Here is a 20,299-nt window from a genome sequence, read left to right on the forward strand (position 1 = left end):
GTGCAGTTGGGGATCCTCTGTGGGCAAAGCATGGCAAGTCACCCTTCTGAGTTCTTTTTATTTTCAGCCTCTCTCTAGATGGATGGCAGCCTTCCTCAGTGGGAAATGAAATGTGTTCAGACAACTTGGGCCGCAGGCACGGATGAGAATGGGCTTATGGTCACTGAGGAGGGAGCTGGGGGGGAGACACACAGTTAGTCATTAGTAATCTGTGACAGCTGCCAGCCGCTGCCAGTTAGCACCGACTGTGCCCAGGATGCAGGCACTCTGGGCTTGTCCTTTTTGGAAGACTCTGGGGCCCAAACGCTTGTCTCAGCCTTTGTGCTGTTCAGGCCCCAAATCTGCATGAAAGAGGCGATCAGTAACTTGATGCAGGACAAGGGGAGCCCCTGGTCGACCTGAGTAGATGGTCCAGCCCACATGCACGTTTCTGCACCTTCCACAGTAATCTCACTTAACTCTTACACCAACCCTGCGGGATAGGTAATTAGGACTATCCCCACATTACACTCCAGGAAGCTGAGGCACAGGATAGTATCTCAGCGAAGTAGAAGCTGAGCTTAGAGGCTGGTCTCCGTTAGCTCAGAGAAGAGTGTGAGTTATTCTGAAAAGCTTAGACTTGGTCTCAGGCAGGGGGAGCCATCGGAGGAGATTGAACAGGGAGGGCCTGGGTGAAATTTGCCTTTTATAGAGTGAGCTCGGGCCTGCGCCTCCACCAGCGAAGTGTCACACGAGGTTTGGCTCGTAAGTGAGCGCTTGAGCGCTTCACTGTCAGGTTGGTTTTGAATCAATCAGCTAATTATTTCCTAGGACTCCCCCCCCCCCCCCCCCCCCCCCCCCCGCCGGCCCTTTGTAGCTTTTGCTGATGTTGTTTCTCTTCACTGGTTTGACGTTTAAGTGGGAGTCAGTTTGCAGTGTTTGAGCTTCTTTTTGAACCTCACCTTAACTGTCTGAAAATCACGATAGAACCTTCTTCCTAACATGGCAATATTGCTCGGTAAGACTGGCTCACAGTTCAGAGGAAATGCCAGCACGCAGAAGGCAAGTGGCTTTAATTACTTAATCTGAGCTCATTTTAAAAATTGGAATGACCGTCTCATCATCAGAGTTCTGTGTACATTGTATTTTATTCCTGCCCAGGTTCCAGCTAGCTAACTACTTTTGTTATGAGCTGTGTGTCAAGGCCAAATATTGCATTTTCAAACCAGGAGTCAAATAGCAATTTAAAATCCTCACTCTCGTACCTGCCTGTGAAATTCACATAAATGAAGTGGAAATACAGTGGGCCGCTTGTTATGAAACACTGACTCTTTCTCATGGTAGAAACCTTTATGAGCTAGCCATTTTGGAATTTATATATGCATATACAACACACATATTTTCTTCTTTTTAGTTTGCCTTCCACTTTCTTGATTTGCCCACTTGTGATTTCTGCTTACAAATTAAACTTTTTGGAAACTAGTGGTCCCTTCAAGAGGTACATTTGGGGGCGCCTGGGTGGCTCAGTCGGTTAAGTGTCTGCCTTTGGCTCAGGTCATGATCCCAGGGTCCTGGGTTTGAGTCCTGGGTCGGGCTCCCTGCTCAATGGGGAGTCTGCTTCTCCATCTCCCTCTGCCTCTCCCCTCCCTTGTGCTCTCTCTCTCTCAAATAAATAAGTCTTAAAAAAAGAGGTACTTTTTATAATTTTGAAAATAAAACCTACCCCTTGAACAGGCATCAACCTGGCTTGTCCACCTTCCTGTCTGTTTCTGCAGCTGGTCCTCTTCTGCTTCCCCATGTCTCCTCTTTCGCCAGGGCTAGCCCCACTGTGGCTGCCTCATTTAGTCTCTCTCTGATCGCGTTCCCCACCTCCTTACCCTGCAGAAATGTCCCTCCTGACCGCATGCTCCAGGAGCCTGACGTTCTCTTCCTCACTCCCTGGCTGGGGAAAAGCTAGGGAGCAGGTGTTTGTGTAGATGCGGTAGATGCAACCTGGCTGCCTAGCGCACTAACGTGGGTTTCTGCCACAGGGGGATCAAAGCTTGCATGCCCACGATACAGTGGTACCCAGCACCACTTCTGTTGTATCCAGCTGGGAGAGCTGATATATGGCTTGCTCTGAATTAAACAATGGTAAAAGTAGGCAGCAGATCATAAAGTCAAGAGCATGATAACAACTGTTTTTTATATACTCTGCACAGATGCTCATTGGCTTTCATTTTTTTTTAAGTTTATTTATTTATTTTTAGTAATCTGTACTCCCAATTTGGAGCTTGAACCCACAACCCTGAGATCAAGGGTCACATGCTCTTCTTACTGAACCAGCCAGGCGCCCTGACTTTCATTCTTTTTTTTTAAGATTTTATTTATTTACTTGAGAGAGAGATAGTGAGAGAGAGCATGAGCATGAGTGAGGGCCGGGGAGAGGGAGAAGCAGGCTCCTGACAGAGCAGGGATATGTGGGGTTCTATCCCAGGACCCCGGGACCATGACCTGAGCCGAAGGCAGATGCTTAGCCGACTGAGCCACCCAGGCACCCCCTCCAACTTTCATTCTTAATAATTGTTATTTTAAAAGTTTCTCTACTAATAAATATTAATTCATTGTAAAAAAAATTTAGGCCAAAAAATGAAGAAAAGGCCTTCATAATCCCATACCCTGAAAAAAAAAATCCCCATTACTTTTTTGGTGCATATTCTGCCATTTCTTTGATACATAGGCAGATGCAAACATATGGCTTATGTAATAATACTGTTTTGGAAGTCTGACCTTCTTTTCACTTAACACTTACTCTGATCATGTTTTCCAGGCATTAAAAATTCTCCTAGAATGTATTTCTAAATGACCGCAGAACATTTGTTAGTTTGAATTAATGGTAGTGTTATACAGGCAGCCCTTTCTTACTGGAAATTGTTTTTGGCACTGTTGATACAGTTTTAAGATGAGCATTCCTGTAGCTGTTGCAACCCTGAACCTTTCCTAGGATAAATTTCTTAAAGCAGAAATGATGAGCCAGGCTTTTTTTTTTTAAAGCTTTTGACGTGGAATAGTATTTACTTTTTTTCCTTTCCAGACACTACAACAACAGGAGTGCAAACTTCTCTACAGCCGAAAAGAGGGTCAGAGGCAAGAAAATAAGAACAAAAATAGATATAAAAACATCCTGCCCTGTAAGTATTAATATTCTGTTCAGTAATATTCACTCTTGGAGAGTTTGATTCCTCAGTGTCCCTGTTACTTTTCCTGGGTGCCACATGCCTCCTCAGAAGATCCGAGGTCTTAGCCTCTTTCAGTTGTGAGTGGTTTCCAAAATCATCAAACGTGGTGGGGATGGTTGACGTTCACTGAGTTCCTGTGGTGCCCATACTGGGTAAAATTGCCACCAGGTAGTCTGAAGTGGGTTGTTTCCTTCTGTTAATTAATTTTGTCTGCCTAAGAGTGAGAATCTCAAGGCTTGCCATCTCCCTGGGTCAGGCCACATCAAGGCCCTCAGAGGTCCCAGGCTTGTGTCCTTGCACTTCAACACTCAGCCTGTGGGGCTTGGGACATGCACACCTCCTTGCCGGGACTCTATTCCTTCTTCTGGGCAACAGGCAGCCAGCCTCCCCCCGAGGACTCTTCAACTCTCTGCTCCCTGATCTCCTGAGCTCGAGTTACAGGAGATATAGGTAATACCTGCACTCTGCTCTGAAAAGGACCCTGAGGTATCCATAAGGCGTTTAATCCCCAGATGCTCCTGGTAGAGCCCAAGCTGAGCCACAGGGAACAGAGGCCTGGAGGGATGGATGGAGGTCTTAGGTGAGGACCCCAGAGATGGCACGAAGTAGTTGTCGTAGCCCCCCTCTCATGAGGGCTGACTCTGTGCCAGGCTCTGCATCTGTCTCACTTACTTCTTTCCACAGCACAGAAAGCAGGCGTTCTTATTTTCCCAGTTTTATAGACCATTTTAGCAAGGTTGCAAGCAAGGGAGAACTGGCATAGGAGCCCCCAAAGTACCATGCTCTTTCTTGGAGGGATCTCCACAGTGGGCTGTGCAGGGCAGTCCACTGGGGGGAAGGGAAGGAACATTTAGAACTTCTCTTGATTTATATCCTTTCTCTAAAAAGAGAAAGAAAGAAAAATTTAAATCTGACATACAGATTGATGGCAGTGCATGCATAATATATTTACCAACTTAAAAATAGGGCTTGTTTATATATATGTGTGTATATATTTCAGTGTTCAAAAACTTCACAATTAAAGTTTATTGGGATGCATGAGCAAATATGGTGAGCATTGCTCTAATGTCTCATCAGGTCCAAGCCATTTTGTCAGGTATCATAAACATGCGTGTGTGTATGTGTGTGTGTGTGTGTGTGTGTAGCATGGTCTTTCTCTTTCTGTGTACATATGTACACATACATGGTACATATGTACATCACATCGATATGGTTATTTGAGATTTGTGTAGGTGAGGATGGGAGGAAGTGGGGGCATTAATAATAGTGAGAAAAGGCAATAGGAATTTGCAGAGAATCAGTCTGAGTCACAGCATGGTCCTGATGACCTTGGGGAAGCCTCATCCTGTTTATGTGTAAGTTTTCCTTTCTGCTCAGGAGACCTACTGGAACTCATTAGTAAGATGCAGGGATATAGGAAAAGGTGACGGGAACAATGGTATGCAGTATCTGAATAGAGTATCATTGCCTTTTCCTCTCTTACTCCCAGTCAGATGCTTCCTCTTGATTAACATCTTATTTCTTTAGAGATGGGGAGTCCAAGGCATACAGCTATATTACTAATTCCCATTGTAAAATAATTTTTTGTTTAAGAGAGGGAGGGTGGGGAGGGGTGCAGGAGAGGGAGAGAGAATCTTAAGCAGGCTGCATGCCCAGTGCAGAGCCCGACTCGGGTCTCAATCTCACAACCCAGATCATGACCTAAGCTGAAATCAAGAGTTGGGCGTTTAACCAACTGGCCACCCAGCTGCCCCTCTTACTGTAAAATAAGTTGCTTAGGTAGAGCACTGAGATTTCTGTACCAGTAATGTACTTTTGTACAGAATTTAGTCACTTGATACTATCAAAATCTTATCTTCTAGATACTATATTTCGTTCTGCTTCATTAAAAAAAAGCCACCATTTTTATTATGGAAAGTTTCAAATATATTCATAAGTAGACCGAATAGTATAAAGAAGCATACATACCCACTTCCCAGCTCCCAACGTTGTCAACTCATACCAGTCCTGTTTCATTTATACTCTGAGCCACTTTTCCTCTCTCCCCAAATTATGTTGAAGCAAATCTCAGACCTTATGTCATCTATCTGTACTTTACTCTTCTTTTTGTTTAAAAAAAAAAAACCCAATTTTTTGTTTTGAAATACTTTTAGACTCACAAGAAGTTATAAAAATAGGGCGCCTGGGTGGCTCAGATGGTTAAGTGTCTGCCTTCGGCTCAGGTCATGATCCCAGGGTCCTGGGATCGAGTCCCGCTTCGGGCTCCCTGCTCCTTGGGAGCCTGCTTCTCCCTCTGCTTCTCTCTCTCTCTCTCTCTCTCTCCCTTTGTCTCTCATGAATAAATAAATAAAATCTTAAAAAAAAGAATAAAAATTAAAAAAAAAAAGAAGTTATAAAAATATACAGAGGGTTCCCATGTACCCATTATCTGGCTTCTCCCAGTGATAATATCCTGTATATCTGTAGTACATTATCAAGACCAGGGAATTGCTGTTGCTACTTTATTCTTCTTAAAGATAGCATTTTGAGGCATCGTGTGGTGATCAGATCGATGTCGTGCCCATTTAGGAGTTAATTTTTTATGTGGTTTTATCATTAAGTGAACAAAACTTGGACTGCGTTGAGGATTAACTGATTTGAAATGATTTGTCCTGGAGAGGTATGACTGTGGTCTCTCTTTCTTCCAGTTGATCATACCAGGGTTGTCCTACACGACGGTGATCCCAATGAGCCTGTTTCAGATTACATCAATGCAAATATTATCATGGTAATCTTTGCTTTCCACAGTATTTTCTGACCATATGTTGCTAGCCATTTTTTGTATTTTGTATTTCTTGTGACCTGAAAGCAACTTTCAAGTGTTTGAAGGATTTTCTTCCTAAATTTCTAGCCTGAGTTTGAAACCAAATGCAACAATTCAAAGCCCAAAAAGAGTTACATTGCCACACAAGGCTGCCTGCAAAACACGGTGAATGACTTTTGGCGGATGGTATTTCAAGAGAACTCCCGAGTGATTGTCATGACAACGAAAGAAGTGGAGAGAGGAAAGGTATACTCCATGCTCTTCTGATAAAATATTTTTAAAGTATCAGCCATGTCAGGTTACATGTTAAAAATTGAATAAACAAATTAAGCTTATTCTAACTGACTCTCTCGAGAAAAGGGAGTAGAAGAAATTTGATTGTGACATGCCTTGGTGTAGTTTTCTTTATGTTCCTTCTGCTTGGGGTTCATTGAGCTTCTTGAATCTGTGGATTTATAGTTTTCTCTAAATTTGGAAATGTTTATTATTTCTGCAAACACAGGACACCAATTACGCGTATATTAGGCTGCTTGACGTTGTCCTGTGGCTTACTGAGGCTTTGCTCATTTTGTGCCGTTGTCTTTTTACCCCCTTGTTTAATTTTGGAAGGTTTCTTTTGATGTGTGTCTTTAAGTTAGTCTTTTCTTCTGCAGTGTGTCACCTGCTGTTAGTACTATTTAGTGTGTTTTTCATAGCAGACATTGTCTTTTTCATCTCTAGAAGTTTTATTCTTGTTGTTTTTAATGCCTTCTGTGTCTCTCTTTTTAACTTAAACCTTTTGGACATATGGAGTATATTTATAATAACTGTTTTAATGTCCTTGTTACTAATTCTGTTATATATGTCTTTTCATTCTTCCTGTTTTTTACTTGTTTAAGGTGGGAAGGTAAATCCAGTCCCTGTTACTCTATTGTATACAGGAGCAGAGGTCCCCAAGGGAGTGTGAGAAGGCCCGTCCTGTACCTTCACGGATTAGAGTACTAACAAATAGTGATTTCATTGGTCATATAAATTATACTTATCATGACATGTAAGCATTTAAACATTAATTTGAATTATTCAAGCAGTATATTCATATAAATATCCAAACACAGTATGGTTACGGTTAAAATTGCCTTTGTCACTGTCCCTTGTCCACCCATTTAAAATCCCTGTTACCAGTGTGATGCGGTCTTCTTGGCGTTTACATAGATACATAACGTGTATGAGAGGCATTACCGTAGGCGTTACATACCTGCATTTACGTGTATGTATGTACTTACATATGTATGTGTGCCTATGGAAGTATATAGTACTATTTTCTGAAAAATACTGTATGTAAAAGTGTTTTCACACACTAACTTTGTTGTACATCTTGGGCCCCACCCAAATGAATGTTCTAACACCTACTGTTAGTACATAGTGGCCTATTTCCTTCTTTTTAGTAATTGCATGATGCTCCATAGTAAGGATGTACCATAGTTTGTTTCACCCTTAGGTATCGAGCATTTAAATGTTTCAGTTTTTGCTCTTAACAAACAGTGCTAAAGTGAATAATCTTATTCTTGCTTGTGTGTGTATGGCAAGTGTTTCTCTAGGTTAGATGTCAAAAAAAGGAATGCTAGATCATAGGGTATGCATGTTGTAAATTCGAAATGATTCGGCCAAACTGCTCCCAGAGTGGTTGTACCAGCATGCACCCTCCAACCCCCACCCAGCTGCTATGTCAAATTCTCATCTCCCCACACTCTTCATGACACTTCAGGTTTTTTAAAAATTGTAACATCCCACACCTACAGAGAAGCAGACAGATCTCATTGAGTGACATTTCTGTGTGTTATCCCAAAGTGAGCCTATCCGTGTGGGTTTGTTGTTTTTTTTTTAAGATTTCATTTATTTATTTGACAGAGAGAGACAGTGAGAGAGGGAACACAAGCAGGGGGAGAGGGAGAGGGAGAAGCAGGCTCCCCGCTGAGCAAAGAGCCCAGTGCAGGACTCGATCCCAGGACCCTGGGATCATGACCTGAGCCAAAGACAGACGCTCAACGACTGAGCCACCCAGGCGCCCCCATGTGGGTTTTTAATATGGAAAAGTTCTGCATTTTTGTCAAAGTTCTTTTGTAGTTATACTTTAATTAGTTTACATAAAATTTGCATGGAATATAGCAGCCATACCTTTAAGTTAAACCTTAAGATAGATGGATGATTTTGGTGTTTGGCGCTCCCAGTGTAATTTTCCTATCAGTTTTGAAGGGCACATTGATTTTGTAGGGTTTTCATCATTGTGCTAACTAGTCGTTATGCTTCTGAAAACCTTAGAGGCCAGATCTGGTCGCTGTGAAACAAACCTTCCTCCAGCAGCTACCTGCAGTAACATTAGGTGTTTAATGGACAGGTTAAAATGTCTTCTTAGTTTCTGCTTCAGATGAGTATCACCTGCCCTGAGTGTAGAAAGGAAAACTGAGCCCTCCGTCCTATTATCTGGTTTGTAGGAGGCTACCTCTCCTCACGGAACCTGGGGGCATGAAGAGAGATTTAATCTTTTGTTCTCTGCTGAGTCTCCTGAGCAACCAGCAGTCACAGAATTGATTGGCCAGCAATAACATTGAGTGCAATTAATATTAAAAGTGCTTATTTGGGGATAATAAAAATTGTACCAAATCTGTCAAAGAGGTATTTGGGTCTACCAAATACTGCAGGGAAAGCTGAATCAGAATAATAATAAATAAAAGACCATGTAAACCATTGCCAGGCAAAAAAGTTGCACTATTAATTCTTCTGTTCAGCTTTCCTTCTGCCATGTTTGTTTTTTTTTCTTTCAGTTAATCATTGACTGTGGGGATGCCTGCAGCTGCTCTTTAATTGTAGTTTTATGACTGAATTTCTCTGTCTTCCTAGTATAAAAGGTAAATTTCTCTTGCCAATACTGGTGTCTTGGTGGTTGTGGAAAGTCTGCTCCCAGAAAAAAACAAAACACGAAAACATTCTCTGCCCAGGACACCAAATATATACAGACTCATCTCTCATTGAGCTAATATCTTCCTCTTTGGTACCAAGAATGATTTACTTGGTGCCATGTTTTTCAATCTGTCTGCTCTGAGGCCAGCAACTATTGCAGGCTCGGTGTTCCCAGGCGCCCAGGGAAGCGACGGTGACGTGTGTAGTAGGTAGCAAATGGATCTGGATATAGAAGAAGCAGCTGGTTCAAAACCCCACCGGCTGCCTTGCTCTGCTGGAATTGTTCACACTTGGGTTAGATAAGGCATGGAGTCCTCCTACACGGGTGCGGAAATAAGCCAGACAGTCTGGCTCTTTGGGCAACCCGTCCACCTCCAGAGTGCTTGTTTGCTTGCCTTCCCTGCAGAGTGACTGGCAGATCTCTGGAAGTCAGAATTCAGTGATGGCTAGACAGAACCCTCAAACCAGCTAGTCCCTCACTCTGCATCTTTGCTTCTTTAGAGATAAATGAGCAATCCTTGCCTGTCCTTTGACATGCGTCTTAGATCAGACAGCTCTGCAAGCTTTCCAGGCACCTGCTTTTTCTTATTTGAACTTTTTTTTTCCTTTTCTTTGAAAATCCACCAGATGCTAGACAGGCCATTTTCTGAATATTGTTCATTAAGCAAGACTCGAGTATTTTTCTTCCCCGAATATTTATTTTCCTCTGGTTTAGGCTTTAATTTCAGAGTTCAGAGAGATTAACTGTCTTTTCTCTGATCCCTTTCAGAGTAAATGTGTCAAATACTGGCCTGACGAGTATGCTCTAAAAGAATATGGGGTCATGCGTGTTAGGAACGTCAAAGAAAGTGCTGCTCATGACTATACATTAAGAGAACTTAAACTTTCAAAAGTTGGACAAGTAAGTATATTGTCGTATTTTAGAGACTTTGGTAACTGGTTTTGGCATGCAGTAGTCCAAGGTTGTGCAGTTACTCATGTTTGCATGCATTCATGCCATTTATCGGGTGCCTTCTATGTACCAGGTGCATACTAGTACATTGCAAACACGACAGGTACAATCCCTGCTCCCAGAGAGCCTGGGGAGATAGAAGGTTAAAAAGTAAGCAACCAACTAAGCTTTCTGCTTGTGTTCAGTCTAGGAAGGCTGCAGGAAGTTACGTTAGAAGTGACTGGGTATTTGAGATGGAGTAATCAGGGAGAGCCTTTCTGAGGTTCTATCACTTGAGCCGAAGGTGGGGGAGCCAGGCATCAGAGAGTCTGGAGAACAGTGTTCCGAGCAGTGGGAGTGGTGGCTGCAAAGCCCCTGAGGCCTGTTTCGTGATCAGATTCCATGGCATCAGCTCCTAATTGCATATAGTTTAAGTTTGTCACTGGGGTGACTGCCTTTACAAAGCAGGGTTAGATTTGGATTCATTTTAATTTTGTGGTTAGAGGGGGCTTACTCTTTCAGGGTCTTTTGGGGACCCAGAGATGAATGAAGTCTTTGAGGAGTTGAAATCATGTAGCAGTGAGAAGCCACATACACAGACAGCTGTACCCCAGACCCAAGCGCCGTGGAATGTTGCGAAGGCCAGGCTTCCTTCCGGCTGGGGCATCAGAGAGACCGTTTCAGAAGATGCTGGGCTTTTCTGGGTGAGCTTTCCACTGGAGAGAGAGGGCCTCCCAGGTGGAGGTGTCACTGTGAGCCCCTGCCGTGATGTGCAGACTGAAGGGAAATGGGATTTATGGGGAACGAAGGCAAGTAGCGAATTGAGGGAATCAGCTTGAGAGAGACCAACTTGGGAAGAGTCTTAACTCTCGTGTTCAGAACTGTGAACTCTGTGCGTTAGGTAGCTGGGTGCCTGTGGCCAAGGCTGCCTCCAAGAGAACGCACACGCAGAGCTGCGTGCCAGGGAGGTGTCTGACAGCCCTGGGCGGGGAGGCCCGGGCCGGGTGACCCAAGTGGCCAGCAGGCCCGCTAGGAGGCTGCTGGGTGGTGGGGTCTGGCAGTCTCCTCTCCAGGTCAGATCCCAGGGCCTCCGGCACTTGGTTTTTGTTTGTTTGTTTGTTTGTTTCCTTATTCCTGCCTTTGGAAATGAATATTATGCAAAATGCCAGAATAAATGGAAGAGGAGCGACCCCGTGCAGATGCCTTGAGGCGGCACCTGCAGGACATGGGGATGGTTGGGCTGTTGGAGGAGGAGGGGGGAGAACCAAACGCAGTGTGAGTGGCCCTGCGGTGAGGGCAGAGGAGCGGGCAGAAGCTGTGCAGCCAGGCAGGGCTTGAATCGTCCAGGTGAAAGGTGGTGCGGTGGTGGCAGCGGCGGTGGACAGAAGAGGACCTCCTGGAGGTAACGGGAGTAGGTGGGAAGGGTTTGGTGACGGTGTGGATGGGGGGCGAGGGGCAAGGGCAGCGTTAAGGATGACCGCCAGTTTTCTAGCTTGAGCGTTGGGTTGGTGGCACTGGATTTGAGAAGGGAGGGAAGGGTGAACACCTGGACAGGTAAAGTGTGAGATGCCTTTGAGACGTCAAGACGAAGAGGCCAGGGAGGCAGGAATGGAGAATGGCCGAGGAGGGGAGGCGGGCTCCAGTGCATCGTGGGTGGGTGGCAGCAGGACGCAAGAAGGAGGAGGTGACCACAGACGCAGATAGAGGAGCCGACATGCAATTGCTCGATGTTCTCCATGAGGCGAGGCCATCAACTGGCATTTGAAGGGAATCAGAGACGAATTATCCTTGGAAAGTGGGAAAAGTATCCAGTAGTAGTGGGTAGAGACGATGAGGAATACAGTGACTTTTCAGGCAGCGCTGAATGCCCAGTTGAGCTGGTGAACATGAACGTTTAGCGACGCCAATCCCCTGGTGTGATTTTTCTCCAAGGACACTGTTCCTTGGGTATAAAACCGAGAAGGTGGGTGGTTGGTTTTGTCCAGGCCTAGGGCTTTGCCCAGGGGTGCAGTGGATGGAGAGAGAGTGGAGGGTGATTGTCAGAATGGTACACGGTGGCGGGGGAGGCACCTGGGTGCCTCAGTTGGTTGAGCATCCCACTCTTGATCTCAGCTCAAGCCCCAGGTTGGGCTCCATGCTGGGAGTGGAGCCTACTTAAAAAGAAAAAAAGTAGTACGTAGAGTCCAAGCCCAACAAGGGGCAGTTGGGGCAGGAGGAGACAGGTGGAGAGTGGAAGAGGGCTCAGTGGTCTGCTGAGCTCCATGAGGTGGTCAGAGGACCAAAGCAAGTTAGAAGCCTGGGCGGTTGTGGCCCAGGGTGGGAGGCGGGAACTTCTGATGTTAACGGGGGTGCAGTTCTGTTGATGGTGGGGTAGGGGGAGGTTTACTCTGCTACAGAGAGTGAGAGAGAAGCTGGGAAAACATAGCTGTCAAGCAGAAATGGAAGAGATTTAGAGGACACTGACCAGAGATTCCACATAGGTTTGTTCAGTTTTAGGCTAAACCACCCATCTTCTTGTTATCAGGTGTTTCTGAGTAGCAGGTGGATGTTTCTTCAGTTTTAGTGATAAACCATCCTTCTTCTTGCTAACAGTGATTTTTAAGCATCAGGTACAGGAAATGTTGGCATCTGGGTTTGTGTTTTATACCCATGGATTCAGGTGCCGTCACAGGACAGGTGATTTCTCCAGAATTCCTGGTCACATGCTAACCGCTTTTTATGGAACACATTACATTTTTTTCTAAAAGTGCTGTGACATGATCTTGTTAAGTTTCCTTGTAGGGAGGAGTTGGGTCAGAGATCTCCTGGGACAGAGATTTACCAAGGAGGAGGAGCAGGGCTGTTGTGCTGGGCAGCTGGGTCTCCTTCCCTGACTGTCCTTCCTGTGTAGCCCCTGAGTTTTAGCTACCTGGTAACATCAAGAAAAATTTTTATCAGTAAAAATTGTAAAAGTAATTGACATCAGTAAATTAAATGCACATAATTCACGAAAAGATGTTATATGGTTCAGATTCATTGGATGTCCTGAAGGTCACTGGTAGTGGACACTGGCTTCGTTTATCTTTCTTTTTTAAATCTCCTTTAAAAACGTCAGTAGCTTGGATTTCCTTCAGCCTCGGAGGACGAAGATGGGGCAGTCAACAGTGCTGCTACAGCGACCTCATCTGGGTGGACCTAGAACGCGGTGCTTTTGGTCTTCTGTAGTCTTGACCTTTGTGAATGATCCCTCTCCTCAGGAGAGCACGGGTGGCTGAGTCTCTTATTGCTGCCAAGGAGTGGCTGTGTGTTTAACTGGTCTTGTTTAATCCCTCTCAGTGGTATTGTGAGAGAGATTATTATTCCTCTTTGCAAATGAAGAAATTGAGGCTTAAGAGATGTGTGGAGACCACAGTGATTATGAATGCTGGGGTTCGGGCCTAAACCCAGCCTTCTGATCACAAAGCTTGCCTTTCTACCTACTTTGCATTGAACAGAAGGTTAAAACACTAAGAGGTAGTAATAGAAGTGGGTGTTTTGGGAGAGGGGAGGAGGGCTGGGTGTAAAAAGACAAAGGAACACGTGTCTTGAAAGGATAGCTGTTTCCTCATCTGCTGGGAAGAGAGCCCCAGGTCCCAGAGGCTTCAGTTGCCCCCTGAGTTGGATGACACACGGATGACGAGGAACGGGGACATTGCCTGCCACCGAGGATTCAGAAAGGTGACTCAGGTTGTAGCTTCCTGAGGAGCTAATTGCTGAACCGGACATTTTGGTTCTTAGGACAGAGGCAAAGAGTTGCCTTCAGGATTGCTCAGCCAGCTCCAAAAGGAGACATGATTGGGAAACTCGTCTTAGTTTTAAATGGAGCATGAGGAGATTCAGTGCTGGCCTGCTCCATTGGCTCACATCAGGTCTGGGCAAGATCAGAACTGGGTGATTCCTCAACCTCTTGATTTATTTAATTCTTTTCTGGTTTTTCTTGGCTCTACTCCAGGGGAATACAGAGAGAACCGTGTGGCAATACCACTTTCGGACCTGGCCGGACCACGGAGTGCCCAGTGACCCTGGGGGCGTGCTGGACTTCCTGGAGGAGGTCCACCATAAGCAAGAGAGCATTATGGATGCAGGGCCTGTGGTAGTTCACTGCAGGTGACCGGCCCCTGCCCCCTCTCTGGGCAGCAGCCTGGCCCAGCTCTTAATGCCACTAGGGCTTGCTTTTACCTACTCAGCCCAGCTCTTGAACTGTGAGAAAAATTTAATCTCTGTTTGAGGCACGCATAAACTGCATTAAGGCACACTTTGACCCCAGAGTATTTTTCTTGTGGGTCCTACAGGACTGCCAGGTATTGGCGGTGGCCGGGCAGAGGGTGGTGAACTTGATCCTTATTCTCAGGGAGCCCCTACGTAGTCTCGTAATGTCGGCTTGTGTTTTTTGCTTTTTTTTAAAAATATGGTGATTTAGAATTCATTGCTTTGATTGTGATCCTATTCTCTTCTGCCACAGAAATAAGATACATTCCCCCCCCCCATAAGACACTTGTTTGCTTCAAAAGATTTGGACCACTCCCCACCCAGGCCTCTGGAGCCCCGCCCGTGGCCTCTACCACGGTTTACAGCCTGCTGGCACCCAAGTCTGGGCTTTGTGGTTATACCGGGGAAAGTTTAGTTTCCCAAAACTCATCCATACGTTGGGCAAGTAGCTGCGTGTGAAACTTTATTCACTTTTTTAAAAGCTACTGTTTATTGAGCACTTGCTCCATTCCAGCCTCTGAGCTTAGTGTTTTCCATACATTACTAACATTTGAGCCACACAACAACCTTGTGAAGTATTTACCATTATCCCCATTTCACTGACGAGGAAACTGAGGGCCAGAGAGGTATAGGACTTACCTCAGGCACATTGTACTGGAGAAGCTGGGCTCCAAGTATAGGTTGGACCAACTCCAAAGCCCCGTGCGCTGAGCTAATCTATTCAAATAGACAATCTTATAAATACTCCCAAGAGCAGACATTGTTTCTGGTAGTATTAGTAGCTTGGTTTTGAGTCCGAAACCCCCATGGACGACTCCACTGTCATTGCTCTTTGTCCTTTTGCCCCCAGTGCTGGAATCGGCCGTACAGGGACGTTCATTGTGATTGATATCCTCATTGACGTCATCAGAGAGAAAGGTAGGTCATCTGGAGGGCAAGAAGCGATAGTTCCTGTTTTTAGTTTATGTGCTAGTGAAAATAGCCCCGGGGGAGAGAATTTGAATGTTAAAACATTTTCACAAAATCTGGGCTGAAGACTTTGACTTTCAGTGTGTTTACGAGAGAACAAAACATTCTCTTTGAGCTTTTGACATAAAATGAAGCTTAGGAGCAGTGTGTGTGTCCCACTGCCAGGGACTTCTGTTGAATGTGCTGTGGTGGTCTCTGCCCACCCACCTCATCCTGGCTGGACGTTATGGGGTTGGAAAGTGAGGGGGTCCCGACCTCCGACACTTTCTCAGGTAATTTTCTGGAATCATTTGTATTGGTCAGAAGGCCAGTGTAGCCATTGGAACACGTTCAGTTAGAACATTAAAGACTAAGTTTGCTCTATCTCTGAGTCTGCTAAAAGTTGTGCATTACACCACTTCATCCCCCGGCCCTGCGGTTTCTCCTAGTGCCTCATGTTGCTTCCTTTGCAGGCGTCGACTGTGACATCGATGTTCCCAAAACCATTCAGATGGTGCGGTCTCAGAGGTCAGGGATGGTCCAGACAGAAGCACAGTACCGATTCATCTATATGGCCGTCCAGCATTACATTGAAACACTACAACGCAGGATTGAAGAAGAGCAGGTACCAATCCTGGAGGGGCTGGAGTGCAGATTTTCATTTTCTTTTCTGGGCAGCTCAGTCAGATACGCTCTCCTTTTGAGCAGGATGGGCCTCTGAGAGACAGCTGCCATTGTTTGGGAATGGGAAATTCGTTCCCAACCAGGAAGGGCCTCTCTTCACAATTCTGATATTTCAGTAGCGGGTAGCTTAGGGAGGTAGCCGCTGTCGTCCTGGCCTGGCAGATTGGGGAACTGCCCCATGGAAAGGTTAGGATTTTTCCCAGACAGACTCCAGGACTTTCACACAGCAAGTTTGGAACTGAAAGCCTCGAAGTGTCCAGCCTGTTCCGGTTTAGATCCGGACTGTCTTTATCCGGATCCCATCTCTTAAACGAATGCTTCACTCTTCGTAGCACACAGCAGTTTGAACCATCAACTTGGTTGAGTTGGAAACAGTGAAACTTCAATTTTAATAAGCCATGCATAATGAAGAAGAATGTGGAGTTGGATCCTTTCCATTTGAAGCTATTCATAACAGACACAAAGCTGAGTTAATTAGGAATATGCTGAGAGGAGGAAAATGAGGAGACTGCTCCTTTGGGGATCTGGGCGTTCCCCGCCCCCCCCCCCCCCCCCCCCCCAGCCCTGCTGCTCTGCTGCAGACAAGGAAGTGTCTAAACAGCACGGATACCTGCCTGCCTGCTTTACGCTGTGTATTGCCTTCCAGAGAACCTGGCTTCTCAGAATGGTACCTGCTGGCAAATTGTGAGACTTCCAGCCTAGCAGAATGGCAGCCACATTATCAAAGCTTGGCTAGCCAAAGTAAGATACCTGTTAGTTAGCTTCGTAGGTTCTCAGTTCACATAAAAACACTAGAGGGGCACCTGGGTGGTTCAGTTGATTAAGCATCCGACTCTTGGTTTTGGCTCAGGTCACGATCTCAGGCTTGTGAGACTGAGTCTGGCATCGGGCTCTGCGCTCAGTGCAGAGTTTGCTTGTCTTTCTCCCTCTGCTCCTTTCCCCGCTCTCTCTCAAATAAATAAATAAAATCTTAAAAAAAAAAAAACCCCGAACACTAGATTGTTTCATTGTACAAAAACATCTTCAGCAATAGTGTATGTATAGATATGTAAGGTCAAATAATCAACAAAGTACAGTTTTGACCTTTCGTGCTTTAAATCTGACTTGGTGTTATCGTAAGTGTTGTGAAATATTTAGATGGTTACTATAGGCTATTTTCTTTTTTCTTTCTTTTTTTTTTAAAGATTTTATTTATTTGAGAGAGAGAGCACAAGCAGGGGGAGCAAGAGAGGGAGAAGCAGATTCCCCGCTGAGCAGGGAGCCTGATGCGGGACTCGATCCCAGGACCCTGGGACCATGACCTGAGCCGAAGGCAGACACTTAACCAACTGAGCCACCCAGGTGCCCCACTATAGGCTTTTTTCTATTTGTCTTCCGGTTATACTGAATTTGGGCCAGGAATAGTTAAAGCATAAAGTTGCCCAAAGAGAAGGACCTCCTAATAAATACAAAGAGTATTTATAAACATAGTATAAACACAGTTGGTACAAATTCAGGAATATCTTGAGGCATATGATGTAATCTTGTTTAGAAACCTAGGGGAAAAGCTCTATTTCTTTTAGAAGCTTTGTCATTTATCCTTGTTTTGGCGACTTGAGGGCCTTCCCCTCCCATCCTTGATAGCACTTCGCATCTTCTCGTTACCATATATAGTCTCTCTGACCCTAAATCTCAAGTTGTAATTTGGATTTAGGAGCTCCTTTAAAAATACCTTTATCACTGCTGTTTTTGGGGGTCAGGAGGAGCTAGACAAAAACAGAACATGTTCCTTAAACAGTGAAGCCGCCTGAGTTTTAAATTAAGCAAAAGAATGAAACTCATGTAGGATCATTGGCTAAGCCTTTTAAATACCATCATTTCCACAATTCTAAAGAGTTAAGGACCTTCGGGATTGAAGGAATTTGCGAAAGAGGGTAAATGAAAAAAGAGAGTGCGTCAGGGGTGGTGAGCCGGGGGAAGGAAGCAGGAAGTGGCGCCAGGAGGAGGCGAAGCAGAGACAGGGAGGCGTCCAGGGGAAGGTGCAAGTGAGGCGAGCTTGAGAAAATTCTCAAGTTTTTATAAAGGATTCTTCCCACACTCTGCCATTTACTTGAAAGTAGATTTCTTTGTTAACTTCCACTTAACAGTATTGAATTTTTTTTTTAATTTGCAAAAACAGTGTATGGAATTCCCTTCACCCTGTTAACATATTAACACACTTTATCATTCATTTGTATTTTCTCTCTCTATATACAATATGTACTTTTAAAAATGAAATGCTTGTAAGTTGCCAACATTTGTGCGCCCTTGCCTCTTAATACTCTGATGTGTACGTCCTAGAAATGAAGACATTCTTTTACCTAACCATCGTGAAATGGTCAGAACCAGGGAGTTCGCATCGGTACAGCAGTTTTCTAATCTGCAGACCATCTTCAAATTTTGCCAGTTTGTCCTCCTCCGGTCTTTCTGTGGTCCAGGGTCCCCTGGTGCATGTGGTTGTCAAGTATCTTTACTTTCATCTGGGACAGTCTCTCAGTCTTCATCTTCCTCGACCTTGCCATTTTTGAAGAGTTCAGGCCAGTTATTTCGTAGAATGAGCCTCAATGTGGATTTGTCTGATGTGCTTCCTCGATTACATTCAGGTCTTGTGTTTTTGACAGGACTGGCACAGAAGTGATATTGCATCCTGCTACCTCCCATCAGGAGCACCTCTGTTGATGTGTTTCATCGACTGGCAGTGTTCTCTTTCTCCACTGTACAGTGACGAGTTCCCCCTTTTTAATTACTATCTTATAGGAAGATGTTTGAGACTGTATAAATAACCTACTTTCCATCATACCTTTTGCCCACTGATTTTACATGTATTCACTATTCTTGCCTGGAAAAATTACTCCTGTGATATCTGCCCAGTGGTGATTTCCTACTTCCATAATTCCCTTTACCCATCTAAGTACTAACCAGGCCTGACCCTGCTTAGCTTCCAAGATCAGACGAGATTGGGTGCGTTCAGGGTGGTATGGCTGTAGATCCTAATTCCCTTTTCATTTATTAGGTGGGAGCCTTCTCTAAAGAAGAGCTTTCCCTTCTCATTCATTCATTCATTCATTCATCATTCATTCATTCATGTCAGAATGGGTGATAGTCCATTACTACTATTTATTTTGTTGCTTAAATTGTCCCAAATTTGGCTAGTGGGCACCTCTTCAAATTGGTCCTTGTGTCCTTTTGATAGTTCCTATTTTTGAGTGCTTCCTTTTTTTAAAATGACGTTTTTATTTAAATTCCAGTTAACATACAGTGTAAAATTGGTTTCAGGTGTAGAATTTACTGATTCAGCACTTACGTACAACCCTGGGTGCTCCTCACAAGCGCCCTCCTTGATCCCCTCACCTAGTTAACCCATCCCCCACCCCCCTGGTAACCATCAGTGGGCTCTGTAGTTGAGTCTGTTTCTTGGGGGGGCGGAGGTCTGTTTCTTTGTTTGCGTCCCCCCGCCCCCGTTCATTTGTTTAGTTTCTTCCTTATATTTTTAAAGATTATTTATTTATTTGAGAGAGAAAGAGCGAGTGAGAACAAGAGCGGGGTGGAAGGTCAGAGGGAGGGAGAGAAGCAGGCTTCCTGCGGAGCAGGGAGCCCGATGCGGGGCTCGATCCCAGGACCCTGGGACCATGACCTGAACTGAAGGCAGACGCTTAACGACTGAGCCACCCAGGCGCCCCCATCTCACTTCCTTATACTTTTTGACACCAGAATATGAAGACTCATCGTGTACTTTCCCAGCTGTTTTTCATAGGAGCCCTGATTCTCTTTGTTGTAGAGTGGTATTTTGAAGCCAAGATCTGGGTACTGGCTGTGCTTATTTGTACTGGTATAGCATTATTTGTATGGCTAATTGCTAATTAATTAGTGCTCTAGTTGAACTCTTGCTATACAACCTCGTATTTATATGAGGTTTATATATTATATGAGGTATATACACACACACACACACACATACTCTCCTCCAGTAGTTTTTTTAAATTAACTTTTTATTTTGGAATAATATGTAAACTTCTAGAAAAGTTGCAAAGACAATACAGAGTTCCTGTGTGTGCATCATCCATTTTCTGTAACGTTACCATCTTGTATAACTGTGGTACTTTTATCAAAACTAAATCGTTAACCCCGATGTACTGCTGGTAACCAAGCTCTGCAATTTATTTGGATTTCACCAGTTTTCCCACGAATGCCCTTTTTTTGTTCTAGGATCCTGTCCAGGATCCCACATTGAATTTACTGCCCCTCTGGGTCGGTACTAGTTTCTTAGTCTTTGTTTCTCACGACCGTGACGCTTCTGAAGAGTTCTAGTCAGGTATCTTGTAGAATTCCCCTCAGTGTGGGTTTGTCTGACGTTTTCTTGTGATTTGATTAGAGTAATGGATTTTTGGGCAGAGTACCAATAAGGTGAGTTGCGAGGTGCCCTTCTCATCACTCAAGGGGCACTTGATAACAACATGGCCTGGGGATATTAACCTTCAGCACTAGGCTTGGGTGGTGTCTGCCAGGTTTCTCTCACTGTAACAGTGACTCTTTTTCCTTGTCCTTACTCTGTTC

At 44.7% G+C, this 20,299-nt stretch overlaps 1 protein-coding gene across 6 annotated transcripts in view; it reads left to right on the forward strand.

Annotated features, from left to right (window-relative positions):
• Window positions 1-20,299, forward strand: part of PTPN11 (protein tyrosine phosphatase non-receptor type 11) — an 81,671-nt gene that overhangs the window by 50,038 nt on the left and 11,334 nt on the right. For 5 of the 6 annotated variants that reach the window (XM_027575453.2, XM_027575454.2, XM_027575448.2 and 2 more), the window contains 7 exons: window positions 3,053-3,149; window positions 5,885-5,964; window positions 6,088-6,246; window positions 9,707-9,838; window positions 13,827-13,993; window positions 14,946-15,013; window positions 15,517-15,668. In XM_027575453.2, coding sequence (XP_027431254.1) covers window positions 3,053-3,149; window positions 5,885-5,964; window positions 6,088-6,246; window positions 9,707-9,838; window positions 13,827-13,993; window positions 14,946-15,013; window positions 15,517-15,668 — 855 coding nt within the window. The remainder of the gene's footprint in view (window positions 1-3,052; window positions 3,150-5,884; window positions 5,965-6,087; window positions 6,247-9,706; window positions 9,839-13,826; window positions 13,994-14,945; window positions 15,014-15,516; window positions 15,669-20,299) is intronic. The other variant, XM_027575449.2, reaches the window with a different exon arrangement.

The sequence above is a fragment of the Zalophus californianus genome, chromosome 14, assembly GCF_009762305.2.
Source record: "Zalophus californianus isolate mZalCal1 chromosome 14, mZalCal1.pri.v2, whole genome shotgun sequence".
In the NCBI taxonomy this organism is placed as follows: domain Eukaryota; kingdom Metazoa; phylum Chordata; class Mammalia; order Carnivora; family Otariidae; genus Zalophus; species Zalophus californianus.